At 41.5% G+C, this 27,682-nt stretch overlaps 2 protein-coding genes across 4 annotated transcripts in view; one reads left to right on the top strand and one right to left on the bottom strand.

Annotated features, from left to right (window-relative positions):
- Window positions 1-7,631: 7,631 nt before the first annotated feature.
- Window positions 7,632-12,715, top strand: LOC139925739 (gamma-interferon-inducible lysosomal thiol reductase-like). Its single transcript, XM_071917230.2, has 7 exons — window positions 7,632-7,779; window positions 9,339-9,527; window positions 10,708-10,779; window positions 10,870-10,959; window positions 11,276-11,428; window positions 12,118-12,186; window positions 12,473-12,715. The coding sequence occupies exons 1-7, from the start codon at window positions 7,639-7,641 to the stop codon at window positions 12,530-12,532; spliced, it is 774 nt and encodes a 257-aa protein (XP_071773331.2). The 5' UTR covers window positions 7,632-7,638; the 3' UTR covers window positions 12,533-12,715.
- A 6,871-nt stretch (window positions 12,716-19,586) lies between these two features.
- pde4cb (phosphodiesterase 4C, cAMP-specific b) overlaps window positions 19,587-27,682 on the bottom strand; it is a 114,755-nt gene continuing 106,659 nt past the window's right edge. For all 3 annotated transcript variants that reach the window (XM_078285660.1, XM_071917240.2, XM_071917241.2), the window contains 8 exons: window positions 26,371-26,543; window positions 25,991-26,089; window positions 25,332-25,496; window positions 25,124-25,223; window positions 23,783-23,937; window positions 23,029-23,151; window positions 21,269-21,451; window positions 19,587-20,161 (listed from right to left, as the gene is read on the bottom strand). In XM_078285660.1, coding sequence (XP_078141786.1) covers window positions 19,631-20,161; window positions 21,269-21,451; window positions 23,029-23,151; window positions 23,783-23,937; window positions 25,124-25,223; window positions 25,332-25,496; window positions 25,991-26,089; window positions 26,371-26,543 — 1,529 coding nt within the window. In that variant the 3' untranslated portion in view covers window positions 19,587-19,630. The remainder of the gene's footprint in view (window positions 20,162-21,268; window positions 21,452-23,028; window positions 23,152-23,782; window positions 23,938-25,123; window positions 25,224-25,331; window positions 25,497-25,990; window positions 26,090-26,370; window positions 26,544-27,682) is intronic.

The following is a 27,682-nucleotide window of genomic DNA, read 5'->3' as shown; positions in this document are numbered from 1 at the left end:
CTATAGGAAATTATTGAAAAGTGCCTTTAAACGTTTCTGTTCCAGCCATTATATTTCTCTGTGTATCAGACTCAGCATTGGGGTCTTGTCCCATAAATCATTAGGCTACGGTGTTGGGTGTGTTACAGCAGCCCAACACTGTCAGGCTGTGTCTAGTTGGATGTAAGGCTGCAATACAGAGTCACATGGGATAATATTTTGGGAGAACAGTAGCTTTCCTATAGTTGATCATTGTGTATGGGGCCGTTAGGGTACCAGCTGTCCTGTGGTACATTTAAAGTGTTATATTCCAAAACAATATACTGTATATCTATTTTTTGGGGAAAAAACAATACCACATTCATACCATTCATCTTTCAATATAATAGAGGATTCAGGCTGTATAAGTGTTACCATTTTGTCATCCAAAGCATGACTGTATAGAGTACCAGCAATTTCTATCCTTATCTAAGTATCATAATTTGATTTAACTTTAGTGCGATCAATCATTTTGCAAAAGTAGGTGTCAAATTTGTCAAATTGACCTTATTTCTACAGTGGCCATTTTGAACTTACATCACACTTGGGGTGAGAAACTCTACCTGGATGATTGGCAGATATACAGTAGGTACTGGGAGTTTCAAAAGTAGGTATACAAAAAAAAAAAAAAGAAGAAAAACCCTGCTGGGTCATTTTAATCATTTTTAACTATTTAGTCACTCAATCATCAAATCATTTTTAACTATTTAGTCACTCAATCATCAAATCATTTTTAACTATTTAGTCACTCAATCATCAAATCCCAGCCATGACCTAAACTGTACCTGGAAACAGGGAAAATATTAAATAATACCATATGTAGCCTAACAGGTTGTATAAAACTACTAGTGTTACTTCGACACATAACTGAAGACTTTCAGATAGACCAAACAGTTGTCAAATTAGCTAGCAATCACGGGAACAACAACTACGACTGCTTGAATTTAGCAGGGAAGTTAGCTAGCTAGCTAGCTTCCCAGGATCTAACCTAGGTAGCTTGTTAGCTACTAGCTAGCTACCTAGGTTAGATCCTGGAAGCTATAGTGGGCAAAATATATTACCTTAAAATGTGAACCCATATCCTGGATTCTTGAGATGTTTTTCAGTGGGGAATCTATGAAATGCTAAATATTTGTCCAGTTCCCGATTTGTGTATGATGTGTGATCTTGATACACAACAGAGCTGTAGCCTACTTTCTCTTCTGGGTAGTTTCTTACTCGGAGTGTGATGTAAGTTCAAAATGGCCGCCGGGGGAAGAATGTCTACGGTGGAAATCTCATTTTGGAGTTAATGAGCAGGTATGGGTTCAGTGTCTTGCTCAAGGACACCTCAACAGGACACAAGCTGTTGACAGACATAGTTATTGCTACGGGGATTGAACCTGTGACATTTTAATTTCGCCCCAGTTGTAAATCTCCTCATGTCAGTCCTGGTTAGGTAACAGGTACTCTCTCTTTGATTGTGCACTTTGTGAGTGGAGATACAGTATATATATGTGGTGCTTGTGGGTTACAGTGAATTATTCATTAAACTATTTCTATAGGGAAATGCAGTAGTAAAGAAGTTTGATAGTATTGTCAGTTTGGGTAGCCCAGAGAAGTCAGGTATATCAGCTAAGAGAGTAGCTAAATCTTACTTTTTTGCTCTCAGTTTCAGTATTTTCAGCGCTGTGTGTAATTGTTTCTGTTAACATGTCAGTAGAAAGCTTTCAGAAACTACCTGCCACATCTGTTAAATGCACTTCTCTGTTTGAGGTCACTGGTGAAACAAGTTGTGCTGAATGCACTTTGTGTACGTTCACTTGAAGTTATCCATTCGTCAGACTGTGTTACCATGCTGAGGACAGAGTGTCTGATGTGTCGCAGTGAAACAGTGTGAGTGTTTGACTTTTGCATGCTGTCTTTGTGTAATAGGGTAACTACGTATTACCAAATAATATATAATACGGACATTAGGGCTGGGTATTGTAGGACATTTTTTGATACCAACAGTGGTTCCAAATTTTTTTTTCTTTGTCTTTCTTTGTTGAATTAAAGTGGTGATCTGCTAGATTCTCTCTATTGTAATTTAGTCTCCATCTTTGTTGCTCAGCCTCACTGTGGTGTTTCTGCACTGCACTTTCCAGAGATCACCTGTCAATCAAACAGTGTGGGTGGAGCTTGGATTTTCTGTTGATGAAGTTTGAGTTGCTGTAGGTGGCGCTCTCGCTGCTCATGCTAACTACCCAGTTGTTCTTCTGTTGATTCAAAACAGACGGGAGCTACCAGACACCGGGTTTTTAGAACAGACAATGGAAAAGCTTTCATGAACTGCATATAGGTTGGATCACTGTTATGTTATATCAGTCGGGGATAGAGAGTAGCATAGTGGACATCTATTGCTATGAAAATGAAGATTATTACGTTGAAGCACGTTTTCATCATGTGAGGGTAAATTATTTTCTTTGTAACATCCGTACATGTCATCTGCTTTTCCAAGTGGAATCAGACTGTACAACTGATATCCCATTTAAAAAATATTAAAACACTAAAAACACTAATATCCTCAACAACAACAAATAGATTTTTCATAGTAAGAGTCTAAGATTTTGAGGTTTTGGTTATCTGTTTTTGTGATACCCAGCTCTAGTGGACGCTCTGTACTGTACTCCTGTGTCTGGGAAGGAAGACTCTGTGGGTTTATAGTTAAAGCATAGCATTTGCACACAAGTATCTCATGTGAGGAGGAGATACTGACTGTCTTCATGTGCATCCACCCTGTCACAGCAGCAGGTGGATGTGTTGTGGTGCTAAATGTGGAGGTGTTGCTGGTGAGACTGGTATGCTGTAGCACTGATAGATGTTTATTTCTGGGTTGGGTGGTATCAGTTTTGTGTCGACCATTCAGTATTATTTTGTTGGTGAGGTGAGATGTCTCATAAGACCCTTAGGGGGCTTTTTTTCTCCTATGATTTATGTCATTGTATCTTTTTTTTTTTATTTTTTTTTTTTACCACTTCACGTTTTATCTTTGTGCAAGCTGAATAAATCTACAAATCTAAATACTTTTTGAAGGATACTCCAAAGTAGCACACATCCATTTTGGGAAAAATAAATTGTTTCCTGAGATTCAGAACTTTGACAACCATTACAACAACATTACTGTTTATTCTTTTACATTAGAAAAGACAGGTAATGACAGCTTATACAAAATATAATGTAATGTTAAAAGAAATGACATAAAAGTGTTAATGAGGCAGATTTGAGTTTTAGTTCTACCAACATTTGTCAGAGCCAGGAATAATCTCATTGGCTGGGTTAAACCTCAGTGGGCGGAGCCAAAGAACCACCGTTTTTCTGGCTAAGTATCGTTAGACTGAAGCCCAGTGAAAAAGACAAGAGGTAAGAGAGGAGGAAACTAATATTATGAAGCCTAGTGCTCTGCTACTAACTGAAAATATACAATCTATCCATACTAAGTTATCTAGGTTAGCTAGTTAGCTAGCTGACCTTCAAATTCAAACTAGCCATACTAACCTATAGCTAGCTAGGTAAGCTAGTTAGCTAGCAGCTGACCTTCAACATCATGATGCCATGGTCAAGAATGAATTAAAAAAGTCTTTTATTTATATTTTGACCAGAGTTCCTACTTTGCCATTCAAGTTTGCCAGTTAGCCAACTTGTACTCTGAAAAACTGTGGTTCTTTGGCTCCGCCCACTGAGATTTAACTCAACCAATGAGATTATTTTTGCCTTGAGAAATGTTTGTTGAACTAAACCACAATCTGCTTAAAACAGCACTATAAAAGTTCTCTCCTGTTCCTACACAGTATTAGGCTACTATTGTGTTTGTGGACAAAGGCAGAATGTGAATGAAGTAAAACATTTTAAAATAATTGTTTGAGAACCAGGGACTTCATAAAAAACTTAACTGAGTTTTGTTTTGCTCTGACTTGTGCAAATTGGTATTTGGTGAAATACTTTTGAGTGTCCATCCTCATCACCTTGGCTCTTACAGCTGTTAAAATCATGTCTTGTCCCTCTGATTTTTGTCCCTTCAGTTTGTGACTGTGGCTCCTCCTTCAGCTTTGATCTGATGCATTTAGCTGCAGTTAGTTAATAGCCTAATGCTGTGAGAAAATACTGTAAAGTGTTTAATGTAAATGTTTATTTACTTGGTCAATTATGCAATAATGTTTAGCATTTTGTGTTTAATTAGGTAGGTATTCAAATAACTTGTTGTGTTTTCTTTATGTCATGAGTGGAGAAATCTGTTGGTTTATTACTTTTTTTTTATTGGTGTAAAAGTTTTCTTTAACTACTTCAGAACATCAGTGTTCCTGTATGCACTTTCAGACCCCAAATAAAGTCGAGGCGATGGTCTGCTGAGTTGCTCTGAGTGTTTTTTGCAACGCAACATGGCAGCCTGGTGATTTAAACACCTTTCATTAGTGGCCTTCTTCTACAAGGGAATAGTGCAGGGCTGCAGGTTTGGACTAATCTGGAATTTAAATCATCAGCAGTTACTTGTGTGCTTCAATTAACTGCTGATGTTCACCCATTCACCTGCACTGTACTGTACTGTACTGTACTGTACTGTACTGTACTGTACTGTACTGCACTGCACTGTACTGTACTGTACTGTACTGTACTGTACTGTACTGTACTGTGCTGTGCTGTGCTGCACTGTACTGTAATGTAATGTACTTTACATTGTGCATCTGTCCTGTCAAGCACCACTCAGTGAAGTGCCGACCCCATCAGATTAGGTTCAGCAAACAATACTTAAATTGCTCAATGTACAATTTTGAAGATAGACATGCAAATTTGACCTGTAATTGTAGCGCTCCCTTTGGGCCAAATAATGTCATTTTGAAAATGCTGGAACACAGCGGTGAGATGCATCATTCCCCCAAGTTTCATCAAAATGTGAGTAGCAGTGTTTTGAGATTTCACCTGTGATGGTCGGACAGATGAAGGAACAAACAGACGGATCCACAGTCCCCAACCTGATTTCAACAACAACCTAATCAAGTCTACTGCATTATTTTCGATAGGGCCGCAACTAACAATTATTTTCATTATTGATTAATCTAACAATAATTTTTTCGATTAATCGTTGACCATAATGCTGATCTACTCCCCCCAGTACCCCGACCCCACTATAGTCAGGATATTGGCCTATCACACACAGTAAGGATCAACCTAACAGCTGTGTGTGGTCAGTGTGTTTATGTGCAGCCTGAAGTTAGCTGTTGCTTTATCTTATTATTGGCGGTCCTGTTCTCCTTTTGGTCGTGAGTGTAGTACAACCCCCTTCAAAACTAAACACCCTGACCAACCTTACTGGAACCAATGTAAGACCTTCAGATTACGCAACAGAATGATTTGACATTCAAGAAAGAATCTCAAGGAACTGTTTAGAGGGTTCATTTAAAGAGGTCTAAGGTAAACCTGGTATAACGAGGCCCAAGTGTCTCTTATGGTAAACCTAATTAACCCCCGTCAGAAGGGCTAGAGCTCACCCATTAATGAAATAAATGCACAATACAAAAGTTACACAGCACAATGATTAAATAAGCCCTGCAGGTCTGCTGTCCTAGTACAACTCAAGAATAATAAAAGGAGAACTTACATACAATGATTTTAATCTCTAACTCTCTTCCGGCCTCTTGCTCTTTTCATTTGAACTTTATTGTCTTTCTCCCTATTTGAAATATTTTATTCTCTGTCCTATTCATTGATATTGTCTGTTATGTGTTTTGTGTATCTTGTTTACTAAAGTGTCTTCAAGTATTTAGAAAAGCATTATGCAAATCAAATGTATAATTATTATTACTATTATTATTATTATTTATTTATTTATTTTTCTCTTGAAAGGAGTTGTCTCTCTCTTAGGTTATGAAGAATACAAAAATTCAAAAATGTCTTCAAAAACTAAAAAACTGTCTTCTCTAGCAAACATTCATAACACGCAAAGCCTAAAAACAAAGGTCCCTTTCTACAACTCTCCCCTTCCTTTATATCATTCTCTCTCTCTTGGTTCCTCTCTCTCTTATCTCTCTGTCCCTGCCTTGCAGATTCTGTAAAGATTACTCCTCCCCTCTGCTTGAACTTGTGTTTCACAAACACACAATTGCATCATATTTATTTTTTTGTGCCCAGCTGCAAGTGGATGACAAGATTTTTATCATCTTAAGTATGTTGCAATGAAACCTATGCAAATCCTCACTAATGCTAGTTTCTATCATAACATAACATATGGCTATAACAATCCTTGGTTACATACATTATATATCTGCATAACTAAATGGAAGCAATAACAATCATAGTCACGTCGAGCTTTCAAATACAAAGCTGCCTACTTCTCTTAAGGGCATTACTTCTTTTTGTTCCTTTAAGAATTTGCTGCTTGTTCATCTAAAAACAACTTGTGCCTGCTTTTGAAGCTGCTCTCATAGTCAATTGATTTCTTTGTATTATTCATATGTAGGTGCAGGTGAGTGTTGGTTACATGCACAAATGTTATATGTTGTTTATCGTCACTCAATGACTGATCTGATATGGTATTGCAATATTTGTCTCTTCAGGTAGTGCATACTTGTTCCAGTGGTTTGTGGGGAAGGGATGTGGGGTTTGGGGTTGGGTGTGTGTGAGCCGCTGTATTGTGTGTGTGTATACTTATATCCTTTTTTTGTTTTCGTATTGTGTTGTTGTTTGTTTATGGGACCACCTTGAAAACGAGATGATTAATCTCAAGGGGTTTTATCCTTCAATAAAGTCACAACAATCAGTTTTACAGTTTTCCTTAAGTTCAACCATTTTTAACTTTAAGTGGACACAACTATCAACTCAGCCAATCGGTTCCCTATTTCATCAGCTTGGCCTTTGTTGCTTCTGCATTTTGCTTGAAGACTTCTCTGCACTTTCTATTCTTTGTTCTCCTCCATACATTTCTTGCATGGTTTTTCCCTTGAGTTGAGTTTTGGGGGGTTCAGTGTGCGGCAGATCGGTTCGGGCGGTACTCATCTCGGGTCGCCTGAGCCTTGGGTGTGTTCAGATTTGTTCAATTTTTGATTTGTGATAGCAGCAGATTCGGTTAGTATCACATCGTTTAGTTTATAAAATGTCAAAAATAATGACAAATGGCCATCACAGGTTATCAGAACCCAAAGTGATTCTTAAATTTGCTGAATAGCCCAAAAAAGATCATTTTATAATAAGATGAAATGGAGAAAAGCAAAAAAATCTTAGCCTTTGTGAAGCTTTAACCAGCAAATGTTTGGTATTTTTACTTGATAAATGACTGAAACGAGTAATTGATTTTCAAAAGTATAATTCATTAATTTTCTCTCAATCGACTAATTGATTAATCAAATACTTGTTTCAGCACTAATTTCCGACACTCCAAAAGCACTTGAATGCACCCACAAGTCGTATTTACGGACCTTCGAACTCAGAAGTAGAAGAAGAGCGCCTGAAAGCAGCACAGTCAGTGACACCTGGTATTGATTAATCAGCCTGATTGGGCTCAGTCAGCTGGGATCACTCCAGACCGAGGAGGAGCCACCAGTCAGCCTGTGTGGTTTGTTATCTCTGCTCTGGGTCAGTGTGCAGTGTTTCCTCTTCATGACTGCAGACATGAAGCTGACAGTGCTGCTCGCTGTGTTTTTACTCTTCTTCACTGACCAGAGCAGTGAAGGAAAGTCCCATCCCAAACCGTCCTGCCCCTATCCTCCGTCCCAGTGGTGTCGCTCCCTGGAAATCGCACTGGAATGCAAGGTGAGTAGATTTTACCTGCTGTCATCTATCTGCAGGGATCTGCATTTACATTTCCGTCTTAGCTGAAACTCTTATGCAGAGTGACTTGCAATGAGTTGCAATTTTTAGATCACTAAAATTGCTAGCAGCCAAAAAATCTGGAGGTTCAAGGCCTGATAATATTCCTGTGACAGTAGAATTATTATAAAGCAGCTAAGGAGAGAGGGATTTTATCTATATCTTCTTTATCTATCTTCTTTTACTAAATAGTCTGTCTGACTCTGGATGCTAAATTCATTTTTCTGACTGTGGGAATTAACTCTTACTATTGTTTGCTTGAATTATGAGTTATTCTACTGTTGCACTCATAATTCACTCTGGAAAAAACTACACTAAAAACCTAATAATATATCAAGCTTCATATGCATTCCTTTTTTTCCCCTTGTGGGCAATTTTATTATTTGTCCAGATTTATAGGTTGTAGGCTTTATTATGAATTATATTCTACACTAGTGAGATGATTTGCTAAGCTTGTCTTATGGGTGATTTGCGAATGGCCATTATTTTTAACGCACTTTTCCCATCATGAGTGGAAGAGTTCATTCCCAAAACCCTGTATACGTTATGGAAGAAGACAACATATACACATTTAAAATGTTATTTATTTCGTTATTTATGGCTGTTATTCCCAAAACACTGTCTTTCATCATGAGTTCAGTCGAGTTCTGTCAAAGATTCCCTTGTCTGAACTGAAATGAGAATCATGCTTTAGAAATTGAGCACCAGAGGTTCTGAATTTCCCAGAAACAGCATGTGACTGCAGCCCAGCAGCCACACTGGAGGTCTGGGTCACAGACTAGACTGTGGACCGTTACTGTACAATGTCTAATGAGTTTTAAGATGACTGAAAGCTGGAAAAAAAAAAAAAATTTTCTTGAGTTTTATCGTGCCTCACAGGCTTGTGGTTCACCAAGGTTCAATTAACTGTTCTGTTCATTCTCCCCTTGAACACAATGGGGATCTGACCTGTTTATCAGTGGACCAGGTGCATGAACACAGTGGCTTCCTTGTGACAAACTTGTAAAATAAGTTTTAAGTAAATTGGTCTGATTTTATGTGTACCCCATTGTGTAGTACATTCAAATGTCATCTGTTCTTATAGTGATGAGAGCTCAGTAAGAATTAATAATACATAAGAATCATCCAGTGTTTTCATTTCCTGAATGACCTTGGATCTGTGGTATTATTGGAGCAGATAACAAATTCTCACATATCCTACTTTTAATTAAAGTCACAAGTCAGAGGCAGACATGAATGTTTTTTTTTTCCCCAGTGGTCAGGTTATATTTACAGTAAATCTGACATGAATGTGGCATATTATCCCCATAAAATCCATCTTGGTGCTCTGACATCTTTTCCATCTTTCCAAATTCACTGTCTTCTGTCTAATTCATCTCCAGATTTTACATAGATCCAGTTAAGGTGTCTCTGCTCATAGCAAGTCTATGGCCATAGTGAAAAAGCAATATTTGAACGGACCTGTTCCGTTTTACAGAAGGTTTGTTTTTCATGGTGTGTAGGTGCAGAAGCAGTGTATGGAGCTGACCGCCACCAGGCCCGACCCGGCCGTTCCTCCAGTCGTAGTCTCTCTGTACTATGAGAGTCTCTGTCCGGGCTGCAGAGCCTTCATCACCCAGCAGCTCTTCCCTACCTGGACCATGCTGCAGGACATCATGACCGTCAACCTGATCCCCTATGGCAACGCTAAGGTACGCTAACCCTGGTCCTTATGGCATCGCTAAGGTACGCTAACCCTGGTCCTTATGGCATCGCTAAGGTACGCTAACCCTGGTCCTTATGGCATCGCTAAGGTACGCTAACCCTGGTCCTTATGGCATCGCTAAGGTACGCTAACCCTGGTCCTTATGGCAACGCTAAGGTACGCTAACCCTGGTCCTTTATGGCAATGCTAAGATGCGCTAACCCTGGTCCTTTATGGCAACGCTAAGATGCGCTAACCCTGGTCCACTATGGCAACGCTAGGGTACGCTAACCCTGGTCCTTTATGGCAACGCTAAGGTACGCTAACCCTGGTCCTTTATGGCAACGCTAAGATGCGCTAACCCTGGTCCACTATGGCAACGCTAGGGTACGCTAACCCTGGTCCCCTATGGCAACGCTAAGGTGCGCTAACCCTGGTCCTTTATGGCAACGCTAAGGTGCGCTAACCCTGGTCCTTTATGGCAACGCTAAGATGCGCTAACCCTGGTCCACTATGGCAATGCTAGGGTACGCTAACCCTGGTCCTTATGGCAACGCTAAGGTGCGCTAACCCTGGTCCTTTATGGCAACACTAAGGTACGCTAACACTGGTCCTTATAACAACGCTAAGGTGCGCTAACCCTGGTCCACTATGGCAACGCTAGGGTACGCTAACCCTGGTCCTTATGGCAACGCTAAGGTGCGCTAACCCTGGTCCTTTATGGCAATGCTAAGGTGCGCTAACCCTGGTCCACTACGGCAACGCTAAGGTAAGCTAACTCTGGTCTTATGGCAACGCTAAGGTAAGCTAACTCTGGTCTTATGGCAACGCTAAGGTACGCTAACTCTGGTCTTATCGCAACGCTAAGGTACGCTAACCCTAGTCCCCTTTGGCAACGCTAAGGTAAGCTAACTCTGGTCTTATGGCAACGCTAAGGTACGCTAACCCTGGTCCTTTATGGTAGTTCTTAGATAGGCTGACCTCATTTGCGCCCATTCTTCAGCATTGAATGTAGGTAATCTTTAGTCTGTTTCTGCACTCTGTGGTCTTGTTAGATTTCGTCCTGAACCAAATGCCAGTCCTGTATTATTTCTGCCTTGCAATGTGTCTGCAGCAATTAACCAAGTCAACTTCCTGGTTTGAAAGCCCTACAAAGAATCAAGATTCATCCTTGGTTTTCCTTCTAGGAGCTTCCGTCAGCAAATTCTCCCTTCACCTGTCAGCATGGACAGCCTGAATGCCTCGGGAACATGATTGAGGTTTGCATGCTGACTGCTTCATCACCTATAGCACAGTGCATTTTCTTAAACAAGAATCTAATCAGTTTGGATTGATAATGTGTTCCTCAGGCCTGTATCATCAATTCAGCGGGCCACGCAGCGTTTCAAGTCATCAACTGCATGGAATCAGCAGCCAACGTTCTCAACGCTGCCCAACCTGTGAGTATTGAAAGAAAAACCATTCACTGACCCTCAACAAACTTCTTCTGCAAGACCTGCAGTGGTATTGGAAATTTGAACCCAGGTTGAACTGAAATTTGAACTGCAACGTTAGCTTGCGTAGCATTCCATGGGTCTTCCACACTGTAAATGGATTTCCTGGATTTCTTCATCCAGGACTTCCAATATCATCTTTCTAGAGAATTAAGAGAAAATTGACTGTAGTCTCATATTTCTTGGTATGTTATCAAACTCTGAATAAACTAATACACTGCATGTGTATTGTTGGTGATGCTGCTCTGTCGTCTTGGTCCAGTGTCTGCAGCTTTATGCCCCTGCAGTGTCGTGGTCCAACATCGACTCCTGTGTGAAAGGAGATCTGGGCTACAAACTGATGCACAACAACGCCATCATGACCAGAGCGCTAAACCCCGCCCACAACCACGTCCCCTGGGTCACCTTCAACGGGGTAAAACACCGCTGAGACTGCACTGCATCTGTCCGTCGTGGATATATAAACTGCATCAGTTTTATTATACAAACATTTCTCAGAATTATTGAGTTAAACCTCAGTGGGCGGAGCCAAATGTTAGCTAACTGGCAAACTTCAATGGCAAAGAAGGAACTCTGGTCTAAAGAGATGTAAAAATCTAAATTGTGAAAAATGACTTCTTTTTCCATTTATTAATGATGTTGAAGGTCAGCAGCTAGCTAACTAGCTTACCTAGATAGCTATAGGCTAGTATGGCTAGTTTGAATTTGGAAGGTCAGCTAGCTAACTAGCTAACCTAGATAACTTAGTATGGTAGATTGTGTTTTTTCAGCTAGTAGCAGAGCGCTAGGCTTCATAATATTAGCTTCCTCCTCTCTTACCTCTTGTCTTTTTCACTGGGCTTCAGGCTAACGCTACTTAGCCGGAAAAACTGTGGTACTTTGGCTCCGTCCACTGAGGTTTAACTCAACCAATCAGATTATTCTGTCTCTGAGAAACGTTCGGTCAAGAGAATATTTCATTTTCATTGGTGTACGCAAGCATTTAAAGTACTGATGAACCAAAGAGCTGTTATGTGGTTTTAGATGACAGTTCTGTACATTTCTGACATGTAAAACAGACTAAAGGTCATGATAGATCAAAGATAATCTGCTGTTCTCTTACAGGAATACACAGACGAGAATCAGGACAAGGCAATGTCATCACTTTTCCATTTGGTGTGCCAACTCTACAAGGTGAGAATCACTTTGTATATTCTATATATTGAATATATGCTGTATGTAGTGATCTATATATGCAGTATGTCTTGCTCTATATGTGATCTGTTGTCCAGAATAGTTATTTTTTTAGGTAACATAAGAAAATAGTTGTACTTTTATTTATATTTATCATTTTTTGGACTTGGATGAATTAAGTGATTCTGATTCTTAGAACTTCTTGAATATCAAATATTTTAAGTATCAGAGCCTGGCGTACAGTCACATGATGGGATGGGATTGTGATATTAATGTTTGTGTTTAGGGAGGGAAGCCGCCCGCCTGCACCGGAGCGCAGGTCAAACTGGACAGGAGCTTATGTTGAACACAAGTTACACATCAACATCAACATCATCGTCTGTTTCCTGCCTGCAGCTCCTGCAGAAACACAGCAGATTATAACGAGTGTAACGATCAGATGATGTGAGCTAACAGTTTGTACAGACATTAAAGTCCATGCTAACTTATTTGTTCATTTTGCCTTCCTGCCCTTTATTCCCTTTTTTCTGTGAGGAAGAAGAGAAATTATAGTGGTCATGTAGTTTTGAAATTATAAAGTGGATTTTCACGAGGCTAATCAAGTTCAAGGAAGAAATGGAAATGGCAACTTTTTTTTTTTTTTCCCCATTCCACTCTAACATGATTTTCAGGACTGACACACAAATCTAATACATGGGCAAGCAATTAAAGTGTCTCCTTTTGTAGCAACTCTATCCTTAGTGGAGAAACAATATTGGTAGTTCTTCCAAAATGTTGTATCCAGTTTGTGGGATAAAGTATCTGAAGAACATCCTCCATATCACCAAATCTAAAGGATGCAATCTGTCCTAGGTCATAAAACCTTGGTCATAAATGAACATAAGTTATATACTCTTTTTACCGTAATTTGTTTAATTTTGTGCCATTAAACATTTTGTAAGGTTGCACCTTTCTTTTTTGCCATTAGTTCTTTTTTTCCTGATGAAGATGTCTCATTTTGTAGCAAACATTCTCATGCATACTTAAAAAAATACCATCTCATGTTTATGCATTTATGCCGGAGTCTCGCCTTCAAATATGTGCTTTGTCAATATTTCATGTGCTCATCATCACATTCCCAAATGGTGAGTCTCGTCAAAGCAGCGGCTGTTGACGGCTAAAGAGTTAGGACATTTTCCAGCTCTGTCCATCTTCATGGTGTGGTGTAATGTGTGTGTGTGTGTGTGTGTGTGCTTACCTGCATGTATGGATTTGTGTTGGAGTTTATGGGATAAAGGGGAATTAGCTGACGAAAGCATGAGAAACACAGAAACAAGCTACATATGCCTTTCTCTCCCCACTTCAAGCACGTGAATGGATCTTGTCATCAGTAATATAGTTTAGAGTCAAAGGGACATTTCCTAATTTTATAGCAGAATAAGAAGCCACCTCAGTGTTTAGGGGTCACAGTGGGACTCGAACCAGCGACCCAACAGCTTCAGATGAACCCAGAGTCTGCGCTGAAAACGACACCGTCACACCACCAGGTCTTCTTCACACCTGAAGATCTTCTCTCAGAGCTTTTCAGTCTTTCCTCTGCATGCTGTCCTGCAAAAGATTCTTAGAAACGGGGCTTGAACCCACAACCTTAAAACCACCCTGTAGCTGTTTAACCCTCTGAGCCACTGCAGCTCATCACAGCTGAACTGGTTCTCTGGAAGCTTTTCAGTCTTTCTTTTTCTGGATGTTGCTTTTCAAAAGACTTTCAGAGGAGTCAGATGTCAGGTGTCAAAGTCATAACCTCAACAATTCTATTTTGATTCTGATCCTCGCTCAGTAAAAACTGAAAACTGTACTATTTGTTGTTTTTCCAACGCTCTGATGTTGCCTCTGAAACGGGCCAATCAGAACAGCTGGTTTGTGATGTAGCAAGCTTACCTTACTAAGTTGACCAATCATCTTGCTTTTGGGGCAGGGAGGAGGGAGGAGGGCGGAGCCTCTAGTAATGCCAGCCAATCAGAGAAGTGTCTCTTTCTGGCAGCTTGAAACGCCCTAAAAACAGCCTGGAACTCGAGGATGGAAATAAAAAGGATGCTAGAGAATAAAGTACTAAAAATATTTCTAAATTATTTTCACATGAAAAAAGTTCACAGGTGTGTTTCAATAGACTCAGTGTAATGATATAAAACTGTAGGAACAGTGAAGGATCCCTGCCCCCTCCCCTTTAAACTCTACAGGAAAACCAGGTGTGAGGTAAAGGCATGGCAAGAAAAACAGAGGCAGTCTGAGGTAAATTTCCATATAATTTATTGGCATTTTCCACTTGAAACACCCTGAACTCCCGAGACTCTTTTGGCTTAAAATGAGAAACAAAATCTAGTCGTTTTCTCTCAACAGACATTGGAGTGGCAGACGTATACATACATCTCTGTAAGGTATACTTGATTTTTCGGCTCCAGAACATGAAATCAAAACTCGTATCTTACAGTACTTTGTCTCGAAAAAGACACGTATTAAGAATAAATATCTTGTAGAACTTCGCACGACACGGAGGCTGAGAGAACGAGACGACATGGAGGTTAACGGTGGCAGTGTCAGCGCGACGCGGCGCGCTGCTCGTCAACACATTTAACACTGTATGGCACTGTATGACAACTTCCTGTAAAGAGCCGCAGCGCTGTCTCAACACTGGGCCACTTCCTGTCTCTTAACACCTCAGACCGTCGCTCGTTACTGAGACACCGAGTCTCCGTTCTGCTGACTCAACTCTGCTGTAGCATCTCAAAACTAACTAGTAGCTTCAGTGTTTCAAATCCATGGAAATCCCTTTTGATGAAAATGTCATGTTAAACTTGTAGGTGTGATTTTTTTTTCTGAGAAGAGTGATATGTTTCTGTTTCGCATCGATTTAAACGGCATCAAAACGCTTCAAAATGGAGAAATTTTACAATGAAACTTTTAAGTGGTAATCCACGAAATTCTTGTTTTTTGACTTTAACCGAAAAAGATTTTTAATTCCCTCTCAAAACTTCAAAGCTACTCAACAAAATGGATAAATTACATTTTTGTCTCCATCTTTGTTGCTCAGCCTCATCACCTATCAATCAAACAGTGTGGGCGGAGCTTGGGTTTTCTGTTGCTGCAGTTTGAGTTTCTCTTTTCTTTGTCTGTTCAGTCATGGTGGCTATCGCTGCTCATGCTAACTACCCAGTTCTTCTTCTTCTGTTTATTCCAAACAAACCGGGAAACGTAAAACGCATCACTTCCTGTGTGGCAGGAAAGAGCGACCAGACACCGGCTGTTAAGAACAGACAGTGGAAAAGATTTATGAACTGGAAATAGTTTGGATCACTGTTGAAAAATTACATTTATTTATATGAAAATGACATGGATTATTACTTTAAGTTTACTTTTTTACGGGAATTTGTACTGAGGAATGTGGACTTGTTCTATTGAAAAAGCAGCTGGTTTAAACAAATGTTAAGAAGCAGAGATAGTAAGAAAAAAAGGAAGAAACATTTCTCTTTTTCTTACTATGTCAGCTTCTTCATGTCTTTTTTTAAGGCTTGATGCCCTCACTGGCTGCTTTTCCCTTTTGATGACACTTTTGAGCATCCGTCTTAAAACCAGCGCTGAATTGCCAAAACCTGCCGCCGGTAGAGGAAGGGGAAGCTCGCTGGCAGAGGCTGAATCATGACACAGTGGAACAACTTTCTTAAAAGTCTGAGACGGCTGAGGTCAACATGGCATTTTCATCACATGGAGAGTTTTTTTTTTTTTTTGAAGGCATCTAAGGTTCATTTGGAGATGCACAGGAGGCCGAAGGGAGTGTGCAGTCAGCAGAAAATGGATCCTAAAATACAGTTCCAACACACTTTCCTTTTAAAAAGTCCATAGTTTTACTTTTACTTTTACTTAATGTGTTGTATGATGTCTAATGTGATCTGTCTTGGCATTATGACCGTCAAGTAAGCAACGGCGTTCTATAACAGAAGATTATTCCTCACAACAACCGGTATTTCATTCTGTGAAATGACAGTGAATCTAGTCAGTGTTAATTTAACTCCGAAAGTGTAAAAGGGACTCACATAAACAAACTGTTAAAATGATGTTTATATGAGTCCACTTTAGGAGTTAAATTAACACCGACAATTTTACTGTGTACTGAGAACGTGTATCAGTACAGAACCATAATATCACTGTTGTCATGAGAAAACCTTGTAATCCAACTTTGGTGATTTTCATGTTTTAACTTCAGTTGAAGGGTCACATGGTTCTCTATGGTTTTAGAAACCATTGGGCTCATTAAATCCTTCAAAATCCATTAGATAAACTCAGAAATACATTGTTGTCAAGCTAAAACAAGACTCTTTTTTTTTTTTTATTTCCTGAAAAGTTGACATTTTGGACATACAAGGTTTTCATCTGACAAGCGAATACATATTTCCATACTTTTCCAGACTCTGTGTAATTTCCAAACCTTTTCCAGAAGAAGTGTGTAGGAACCTTTCAAACATCTCAAAAGGCAAAACGAGTCAAACGACAGTCTGAGGTATTAAATATCATCCAGCAAGAGTTGAAAACAGTGGAACGGCCCTTTAACACTAGGCTGCAGCCACTCCTACCACAGGTAAGGCTGAGTAATGAAGCTTACTAGCTGTTAATGGAATACTGTTGGACTAGTGTTTTCTACTACGGCCTAACCAGGAAGGGCATCGTATCTTCTGTAGTGCTCGCTCGCTTCCTGGCTTTTCTACCTCAGTGACGTCGACAGAACAACACGCTTCCACACTGAACTGCTTACAGAAAAAAGGTCATGAACTCCTGAAACTACACACATCCTCAAATCTCACCCATCTGATTAGGAAAGGGCTGAACGGACGGATCCTAGATTGAGCAAAATCTAACGAATCGTCTGCTTTAAATACTGTTATCATTCGTAAAAACTAACACTATAAAGTCAGCGACTTCGATACAATCATCAGGTTAAAATCTCTAGTGTAAAAATGTAGAGCATCTTAGGCTGGCAGGTGTTTTGTGTCTGTTAAACACTTCATGGCACACAGTTTTCCCAGTGGAGCGGTTTTCCACCACCGAATAAGACAGAGAACTGGATGGAACGACGCACAAACTGTATTGTTTGGACGAGAGGCAAATTAATTTCTGTCTGCAGGTTTTGAAAAGGTTTTGAAAAGATGCACCTTTATCCGTTACGGCTACTTCAATACCTGCTGGCAGGGCGGGAAATCAACTAATTAAGTTAACTGTGGAATTATAAGCTCCCTTCTGACAGTTTGGATAAAAACAGAGACGTTCATATAAAAGATGACCAACAACTTTTACATGTGGCTGTAGTTAAACCTTTGAAAATGTGTGTAAAAATGCTAATTCAAATGGTTAGTAGTAATAGTTTTGCTATAAGGGATCAGACAGGAACGCTGAGGCCCAGATTCACTAAAGGTTTGTGTAGAGAAGAGTGTGTTGCATCACCAAAATGACCAAAACAGAAAGCCATGCTGTTCACTAACCTGCCACAGTGAGTGGAAATCTGCCTGATAGTGGTGAAAAAAAATGAAGCCTCTTGTAAATTAAATGTAAATCTCATTATTTTGCCCACATATTGATTTGTAGGTGAGGCCATGCAAATCAAGATTGAGCTCAATTCACTGACACTTCCAACACCAACTCTCCCAAATGATTGTAGCTCATATAAGATGATTTGAAAGGAGACACAAAGACTTTGACAGAGTTTGTCTATTCAGAACTAAGGAAGCTGCAGCCTTGTGGATCCGTTTCACAGCTGAAGCAGTTTTGGTGATGAAGAGCCTGTTTGCTTGTGCAGAACTCTATCAGAGAGCTTGTTTGTGCCATAACTTGTATACATTTCTTAGAGAATAAGATGAAAACTCTGTGCTTTTAGCTCAAGCAACTGAGGAATCTGGGCTTCAGTGTCTCCAGCGTCTCTGAACTCAGATGGAGTCTTATAATTCCAGGCTCACGACTCGCTGACAGCGGGATGCTAGTGACTTTTGGTGGTTAAGTCCATCAAATGCTCTATAGCCAGTTTAGCGAGTAGCCAAGCTGTTAGCTTACAGGTAAGAAGTTGCATTGGCTCGTGAATTTCTGAACGAAGCGACCTCTGTGTCTGGCTGGTTAGTTTCCCGCCCTGCCTCTCTGTACCTTCAGCCAAACTGTACTGTCTGTGATCAGTCGGCCTGCGGTGGGGTGAAGCCCTTTGACACTGAACAGGAGAGCGAGACGCTAAAGTGCTACTGTGGAGGCACCTGATAAACAAAACAAAAACAAAAAAAACACTTTTGAAGCACAGAAACACAGACGAGACCGGGAAAACGCTAAACTAAGAACGGTTCCAAATCAAATTTAAAATGCTGACACCGTTTAAAAAAAACAATCCATCACGTCAGGTAAAAAAATAAAGATCAGACTAATCGTATCAGTGGTGTCTTTTGGGTTTTCAACAGGTGAGACTGGGGCACCCCCGAACACAAACCACAGCTTCAGGGACAGATTCAACTTCAGCGATTCATTTTCATGATGCTACACGGTTGTCTATATATTATGTAATTGCCTGAGTTTTGCCAAATTTTCTAAAAAAGGGTTTTGATCAAATGTAGAGACAAGACAGGTCAAACAATATTTCAGTTTAGTGTCTGTGGCATGGAGGTAAATCAAACAGGAAGCAGACAGTCGGGGGTCAGAGGTCGGGGGTCAGAGGTCGGGGGTACCCACCGCATCCGTGCTACATTAGAATTATTTTCTCTTCATACCCTGAGGTTTAGGTCGGTCGATTCTCTCGCTGCTCATCTACATCCTGTATTTGGTAAAATGATTCATCATTCACATCATTCTCAAGAGGCTTAAACAAAAGAAATCATACTCACTTACACCAACTGAACTCAACAATTTCATATCCTAAATTAAAATTATGGTGCAAAATAATCTCCAAGACCCTGTCACACGACCGCGATCCTTATCCGCCGCTCACGTCTGAATGTCACAAACAGTTATTTGGAGGAAGACATTTGCTTTTTTTTTTCCTTTTGTTCTGGTCAGAAGACCCGGAGCGGGCTTCTCTCCTCTCGCTCCACCGCAGCAGTGTGTGTGTGTGTGTGGGGCGCTCCCAGCTGAAGCTACAACAAAGCGGGACGGGACACCAAGGCCATTCAGGCACCGAAGAGGCGGAAACGATTCTTCTTGTTTGACAAGATTTAAAAAATGAAGCAGAGGGGGAAAGTCCCTCTGCGGTCCAGAGCGAGGCGTCTCCAGTGTAAAGGGACTGTGGTGATTACAGACTTTATTGGGAAGAGGCCTGCCCCCGCCCCCCCCTCCTCCTCCTCCCTCCCTCCTCCTCCCTCCTGACGGCACTTGTGTCTGGCGGTGTGATGCGAGGCGGGGTGCAAGGGGGGGGGGGGGCGGGTGGGGGCGGGACAGGTGGTGCTGGGTGTTACGTGCCCAGGCGCAGGCAGGCCACGCCCTCGCCCTCCTGGCTCAGGTCTCTGTCCCTGTCGCCCCGTTCCAGCGCCCGGTGCGGGCGGGGGCTCCGCACCGACATGGTGGCCAGACTGAGGGTGCGGGCCGGGTGGGGCGAGGGGGGGCGGTACCTGCTGCTGACGCTGTGGGGGTCCGGGGAGAGAGACGGGGAGGAGGAGCCGGGCAGAGCCTCCTCCTCCTCGGGGGGGCTGTCCAGGTCCGACTCCCCCTCCTCCTCCTCCTCCTCCTCCTCCTCTTCCTCCAGGGTGAGTTCGAACTGGAACTTGTCCCCGCCCCCTCCTCCTGGGGGGGCGGGCCCCCCCGCCCCCGGCCCCCCCTCGGCGTGGCGCTCCTCTGGGCTGCAGGGGGAGGGGCTGCGGGGGATCATGCTCTGGTACCACTCCCTGTTGTCCTCCAGCGTGTCCAGGATGTCCTGGGCGTCAGGGTGCACCAGGTCCGCCCACGCCTCCCACAGAGGGTGGACGATGTAGTCGATGAACCCCACCTAACAACAACAACAACAACAACAACAACAACAATCAGGAGAGAAGGTTGAATGCTCAATGAAAACTCAATTCAAAAGCACAGCGACTGGGAAGACAGCAGCAGAGAGTGTGACGTTTAAATACTCCCGCCAACTTAGATGATTGGCTCCCTGAAAAGAGAGGGAAAGAGTCGGCTAACTCTGATTGGTTCTCTGAAAAAGAGAGGGAAAGTGTTCACCAACTCAACTAGAGAGGTGGGTGGCATTAGGTCTTCCTGATGGAACTTACGCATAAACTTGATTAACAATAACAATAATGACAATACTACTACTACTGGTACTGCTACTTGTACTAACAATAATAATAAGACCTGTATGATTATCTGCTACAAAATAATGTTCTGCCTAAAATGCAAAACATGAGCTATGTGAAAGATTAGCTAGGTTAGCTAACAATCACTTGACAAGTGCAGCGATGCCCTGCTTGCTAGCTACATAACAAAAACAATGCAGTCACTTCCAAATAATCGTCCAACTGTATATATCAGAGTTTCTTTCACTTCATTAATTTAAAAAGGTTATTTCATTTGATTTCATTCCACCAGTGTGCTCAGATTTCTGGCTGTTAAGTATGTAAATAACTGGCAAGTTCCCCCCTCAGGTCCCTCTGTGTTCCCCCTCAGGTCCCTCTGTGTTCCCCCTCAGGTCCCTCTGTGTTCCCCCTCAGGTCCCTCTGTGTTCCCCCTCAGGTCCCTCTGTGTTTCCCCCTCAGGTCCCTCTGTGTTTCCCCCTCAGGTCCCTCTGCGTTCCCCCCTCAGGTCCCTCTGCGTTCCCCCCTCAGGTCCCTCTGTGTTCCCCCTCAGGTCCCTCTGTGTTTCCCCCTCAGGTCCCTCTGTGTTTCCCCCTCAGGTCCCTCAGTGTTCCCCCCTCAGGTCCCTCTGTGTTCCCCCCTCAGGTCCCTCTGCGTTCCCCCCTCAGGTCCCTCTGCGTTCCCCCCTCAGGTCCCTCTGCGTTCCCCCCTCAGGTCCCTCTGCGTTCCCCCCTCAGGTCCCTCTGCGTTCCCCCCTCAGGTCCCTCAGTGTTTTCCCCCTCAGGTCCACCTCCTCCCTGCGTGTCAGCAGCAGGTACCTGGCTCTTCTCTATGGAGGCGTTGTGTTTGTCACACATGGGGCTGATCTCCATGCCCTTGTCCCTCTCTCTGTCTCCCTGGGTGAAGAACTCCACCATGATGCGGTCGGTCCACTGCCGGTAAAGCTCCAGAGGTTTGGTGGGGTTGCTCAGGTCAGCACAGTGCACCATGTTCTGCAGAACCTGGACGACACGGGTATAATAATAATACTGTCAGAGTGGTAATACTCAAGTTCCTCAATTTGTTTTGTTACTGTGTTACTGTGACGTCTTTTTCCTTGGATTTTCTGTTGATGCAGTTTGAGTTTCTCTATTCTTTGTCTTTTCAGTCATGGTGGCTATCGCTGCTCATGCTAACTACCCAGTTCTTCTTCTTCTGTTTGTTCTGAACAAACCAGAAATGTAAAATGCATCAAGCTACCAGACTCCGGCTGTTTAGAACAACAAATAGAAAAGCTTTCATCAACTGGATATAGGTTGGATCACTGTTGAGTTAGAGCAGCCGATACAGAGTAGCAAAACGAACATTAAGTTATATGAAAATGTTGCAGATTATTAGTTTAAATGTTATGTTAATAAAAAAACAATACTGAAAACAAATAATCTTGAAGTAAAGTAGAAAGTGCAGAAACGTTACAAAACACATTCATCAAACAGATTTGCATGAATCAAGGGGAAATAAGGAAATCTAATACATATTAGTTTCACTTGTTTGGTGTCTAACAGCTGAAGGCAGTTTTCCTTCGCTCTGTCCTGACTCTGCCAATAACATTACAATCCACTGTAGAAGACTTCAGTTATATACAGATGTAATAGCCACAATGTCTCCAGCAGGTGGCAGCACTTTGACACATAAAACCCCATGCTAATAGTAAACATGCTGATAGCTGTACAGTATGTGGAGTAAGAGGAGCAGGTTGCTGTAGGAAACACAGGAACTCATTTGTCTGTTTTGGTCTTTTTTGAGTATAGTAGCTTAGAATTACAATTTGAAGTTTATACCACTATTATATCAGATTATGTTGGAATATGTATTGATATGAACTATTCATTGTGAAGGATTTTTAGATGTACATTTGCAGATTGACATGTACAATCTACTGTCCATATGTTTTGCATTGTCTATGTATGTGAAGTCCTGTAGTCTAGTACCATGTGTGTCAGTATGTACTGTGATACTGTAATAGTCTGTTGTGTGCTGTGTGTACTATAAGTATATGTTAGCTGTCAGTCAGTCTCTGCATCAGTCTAATCAAGACTAATCCTTGTATATTTATTGGATTTGTCAGTTAAAGTGATTCTGATTCTGATAATTTATTGATCATTTAAGTGTATTATGACTTTAGTAGATAGTATGTAGTTATGACTACTGCACACTGTGGTTAAGACTACTGTATACGACTTAGTATGTAGTTATGAATACTGTATACTATTTAGTAACTATTTAGTAGGTAATATGTAGTTATGATTACTGCATGATATTTAGAAGGGAGCATGTAGTTATGACTGTTGCACACCATTTAGAAGGTAATATGTGCTGTGGTTAAGACTGCTGTATACCGCTTAGTATGTAATATGTTCTGAATGCTGTATACTATTTAGTAACTATTTAGTATGTATTTAATTTGCCTGCCATTTATAAAGTGGTGTGTAGATATGACTGCTGCACACTGTTCAGTAGGTAGTGTATATTCTGACTTTTCAGACACATCCTCCTCCTGTCAGTCTCAGGTCTGCAGGCCAGCAGGGGGCGCTCTAACCTGGATGCGGTCGGAGTAGTTGTCCAGCAGCAGGACTCCCAGACTGGTCACCTTCTTGGTCTCCACCATGGTCTTCATGTCCGCCAGGAAGTTCATGTGTTTGGACATGTCAGTGGCCAGCACCTAGCAGGGACAACAACACAGACAGTCTGTATCTTCAGTCGCTCTCGGTTAACGAGACGGCGAGTCATGGCTGGTTCATGCTTTCCGTGTGGCTTGACACGCGCAAACTCTGTATGAACACAGATACGTCAGATACATCTGTACCTCGGCATTCATGCTTCTCATGAAAACCCCAAGACTTTACTGCCGCTGTAGGAAGACTCAGCTCTCCAGACCCCCAACAAGAAAAAAAAAAATTTGGCCAGTTCCAGTTTCTCTTCATTCAGCCAATCCTGGACAGAGGTGTGTTTACGTAACTGCGGGGCTGTCAGCGTTGTTTCAGATTTCAGGTGGTGCACAACTACAATTAGATCTTTTTGACTGTGCGCCCTCTGTCATATCCGTTTCCATGTGAAGCATGAACCAGCTGCTAGGTGGCAAAGTGGCCTAGTGGCTAGAAAAAACGAACTAATGGTCAGGAGTTTGATCACTGCAACAGACATGAATCCTGAAATGTCTGTCCTTGAGAAGAAAACTAACCGTACTGAACCATGAGCAAAATATAAATGGAGAAACATTCTGTAAAGTGACAGCATGGATACAGTACGACGCACTGGTGCAGCGGAAAAAGAATATGTGTGTCATCTCTCACCATGTCGATGACCATCTTGCGGAGGGAGTCCCTCTGCTTCTTGCTGAGGTTCTGGAAGATGTCACAGTTGTCCTCCTGCAGCAGCTTGAAGCCCACGGCCAGGTGGTGGTTCTCCAGCACCGAGGCGTCGTTGTACATCAGAGCCAGCTCCGAACCTGGACAGAGGGAGGTGAAGACGGGCGGGTTTGGAACTTTACAGAGAACGAGCCTAGCTAGATCTAACTGATCAACAATCAATCACAAAACAAAATGATGTAATACAGTCTGCAACAAAATAAAACACAAGGAAACAAATAAAGCACAAGACACAAGATAGCATGTTGGAAAGACAGAACAGGCTGAGTCTAACTGGCCCCACCAACCAAGTATTTTAAAATGTTCTAAAGTGTTCTAAGTGTGTCTCAAAGTGTTCTAAAGTGTTCCAAAGTGTCTTAAAGTGTTCTAAAGTGTTCCAAAGTGTCTTAAAGTGTTCTAAAGTGTTTCAAAGTGTCTTAGTGTTCTAAAGTATGTTAAAATGTTCAAAATGTCTCAAAGTGTTCTAAAGTGTTCCAAAGTGTCTTAAAGTGTTCTAAAGTGTTCCAAAGTGCCTTAAAGTGTTCTAAAGTGTTTCAAAGTGTCTTAGTGTTCTAAAGTATGTTAAAATGTTCAAAATGTCTTAAAGTGTTCTAAAGTGTTCCAAATGTCTTAAAGTGTTCTAAAGTGTTTCAAAGTGTCTTAGTGTTCTAAAGTATGTTAAAATGTTCCAAATGTCTTAAAGTGTTCTAAAGTGTTCCAAATGTCTTAAAGTGTTCTAAAGTGTTCCAAAGTGTCTTAAAGTGTTCTAAAGTGTTTCAAAGTGTCTTAGTGTTCTAAAATATGTTAAAGTGTTCCAAATGTCTTAAAGTGTTCTAAAATGTTCCAAATGTCTTAAAGTGTTCTAAAGTGTTTCAAAGTGTCTCAGTGTTCTAAAGTATGTTAGTGTTCCAAATGTCTTAAAGTGTTCTAAAGTGTTCCAAAGTGTCTTAAAGTGTTCTAAAGTGTTCCAAAGTGTCTTAAAGTGTTCTAAAGTGTTTCAAAGTGTCTTAGTGTTCTAAAGTATGTTAAAGTGTTCCAAATGTCTTAAAGTGTTCTAAAGTGTTCCAAATGTCTTAAAGTGTTCTAAAGTGTTTCAGTGTTCTAAAGTATGTCAAAGTATTCCAAATGTCTTAAAGTGTTCTAAATGTCTTACAGTGTTCTAAAGTATTTTAAAATGTTGTAATGTGTTCTAAGGTGTTCCAAAGTGTCTTCCTTGTTCCTTGTTCTCTCAGTCTAACTCAGTGTGTCTGTCCCCAGCTGTCTGCTGTGTCTGACGGAGGAACCTACTGGTGTTGATGAGGAACTGGTTGGTGACTCCTGGATGGTCGACATCATGGATGGCGCTGGCGAACAGAACAGCCATGATCTCCAGGTCTGTGAAGACGGCCTGGAGAACAGAGAACAGCCTCATACAGCACAGTATACTGGAATCGTGAACACAACTCTTTTGTGTCTTCACTCTTTCATTCATTCAAGCGGACCGTTCCACTCGTACCTCCAGAGCGGGGGTGGACAGCAGCACGTGTGTGGACTGCACCACGTCCGCAGCGTGGATGTTGTTGTGGTACGCCACGTCGGCGTGGTAGTGATCCTCCAGAGTCATCATGAAGGTGATGAAGGTCTCTGCGGGGATCTTAAAGGACTTCAGAAGGTCCCGCTCCTGATGGGGTGAGGGGGAGGAGGGGTGTGTTCAATCTTTCAATCTGTCTGTTATACTCTAAAAATAGTCTTTCCTATTGTAAACACTATTTTGGTAGCGATAAATTCAAATTTTGAATTCAATAGTGACCACAGCTGTTTAATGAATAAGTTAGAGCACTTTTTAAAACAAGTTTATGGTAATTCCACTAATATCTCAACATTAATGTAGTAATGATTTATGTAAAAATGAAACACGTAGCACCTTTAAAATGAACTTTATTGATTCCCACGGGGAAAATCTGGTAATTTGAAAAAGGACTTGAGCTGGAGTTTTAAAACTCATCACCTCCTCCTCCTCTTTCTGCTCTGTGGTTGAGTGAAGGAGGTTCTAGCTGAGGGTCTAACTGAGGTTCTAGCTGAGGTTCTAGCTGAGGGTCTAGCTGAGGGTCTAGCTGAGGGTCTAGCTGAGGGTCTAGCTGAGGGTCTAGCTGAGGTTCTAGCTGTTCCTCCTACCTGGAAGATGGAGTACATGACCACCGTCAGCGGCCGGTTCCCAGAGTATTCTGCTATCTTGAATATATCCAGACCCCAACGATTAATGTCATCAATCTCCTGAAGAAATAAGACAAGACGTCTATGAGACACGGTGCGTGTGTGTATGTGTGTGTATGTGTGTGTGTGTGTGTGAGAAAACGTGTGCTTGCGTGTGAATTTTGTGTGGCATGTGTGTGTGTGTATGTGCTTGTCTGACTGTGTGTGTGTCTGTGTGAGAATATGTGATCTTGTCTGTTTGAGTGTAACAGTATGTTGTAGTGTGAATTGAGTATGATGTACATGTGAAGGTGTGTGTGTGGTTGTATCTGAACTGTGAATGGTGTGTGTGTGTGCAGCACCTTGGCCAGCAGGCCCTCTTGCTGGGTGCTGACTCCGAAGCGGGGGATGCAGGTGGGTGCCAGGCTGGGGCTGTGGGTGGCCTTCTTCACCCCGCTGATCTGAGACATCGGCCTCTTCTTCTTCTCCTTCTCCTTAAGAGGCGGAGACAGGATCTCCACGTCATGCTGCTTCTCTGCAACGTGCACGCACACACACACACACACACACACACACACACACACACACACACACACACACACACACACACACACACACGCACACACACACACTGTTAAGGTCTGATCACTTCTCTGTAGTGGGAGTTGTGGTGAGTACTACACTGAGAAAATGCATTGTGTCTAATTTGTGCACTGAATGTTTATTTACCTGTCTAGTACTACTAGGCTACTAATACTACTACTACTATAACAACAACAAATACTATTACTACTGCTACTGCTACTGCTGCTACTACTGCTGCTACTACTACCACTACTACTACTACAACAAATACTCTACTACAACTACTTTTATTAGTAATAAAAGTAGTTGTAGTAGTAGTAGTAGTAGTAGGAGTAATTTACTACTACTACTACTACTACTACTACTACTACTACTACTACTACTACACACACTACACACACTACTACTACTACTTAATAATATGCTACTACTGCTTCTGCCACTACTGAAATTGCTGCTACTACTACAACTACTACTATTACTACTTCTACTACCACTGCACACTTGTAGTACTGTTACTACTGCTAATACTGCTATGACCACAACTAGTACTACTGAAACTATTACTGGTACTACTATGACTGAAACTACTACTACTACACTATTACTATTACAGTTATTACCACAACAACTACTACTACCACTACTGAAACTACTATGACTTCTACCTCTACTACTATTACCACTATTACTAACACTAGTACAACTACTGCAACTACAGTAAAACTACAACAATATGCTACTAACACAATAAACATTCCTCCTACTACTACTATTAAATCCATGTGGCTTTGGTATTGAGAATAATATTGTATCTATGTAAATAAGTATGTGTTTAAAATAAAACACGTATATAAACACCATGAAATTCAGGTTCTGCTCAGCAGCTTCTCCTCCATAGCACCAAAACATCAAGTCACTCTGACTTCAGAAACACACAAGCTTTGAGCAGGAAACTGGAGCTGATCTGAAACCAGCCTGCTCTTCCATCCTTGCAGCTGACGTAACAGAAGGTCAAAGGAAATCTGATCCCAAGTCTGCCAAACACAAATTCACCTTAATATCACAGAGAAATAAAAGGATGTTGTT

This window comes from Centroberyx gerrardi, chromosome 9 (assembly GCF_048128805.1).
Source record: "Centroberyx gerrardi isolate f3 chromosome 9, fCenGer3.hap1.cur.20231027, whole genome shotgun sequence".
Taxonomy (NCBI): Eukaryota; Metazoa; Chordata; class Actinopteri; order Beryciformes; family Berycidae; genus Centroberyx; species Centroberyx gerrardi.
This window is presented reverse-complemented; position numbering and strand designations above follow the sequence as displayed.

Coding starts and splice junctions, on each gene's coding strand:
- LOC139925739 (XM_071917230.2), top strand. CDS start 7,639: ATGAAGCTGACAGTGCTGCTCGCTGTGTTTTTACTCTTCTTCACTGAC. Junction 11,429..12,117: donor CCTGGGTCACCTTCAACGGG/GTAAAACACCGC, acceptor GTTCTCTTACAG/GAATACACAGACGAGAATCA. Junction 12,187..12,472: donor TGGTGTGCCAACTCTACAAG/GTGAGAATCACT, acceptor GTTTGTGTTTAG/GGAGGGAAGCCGCCCGCCTG.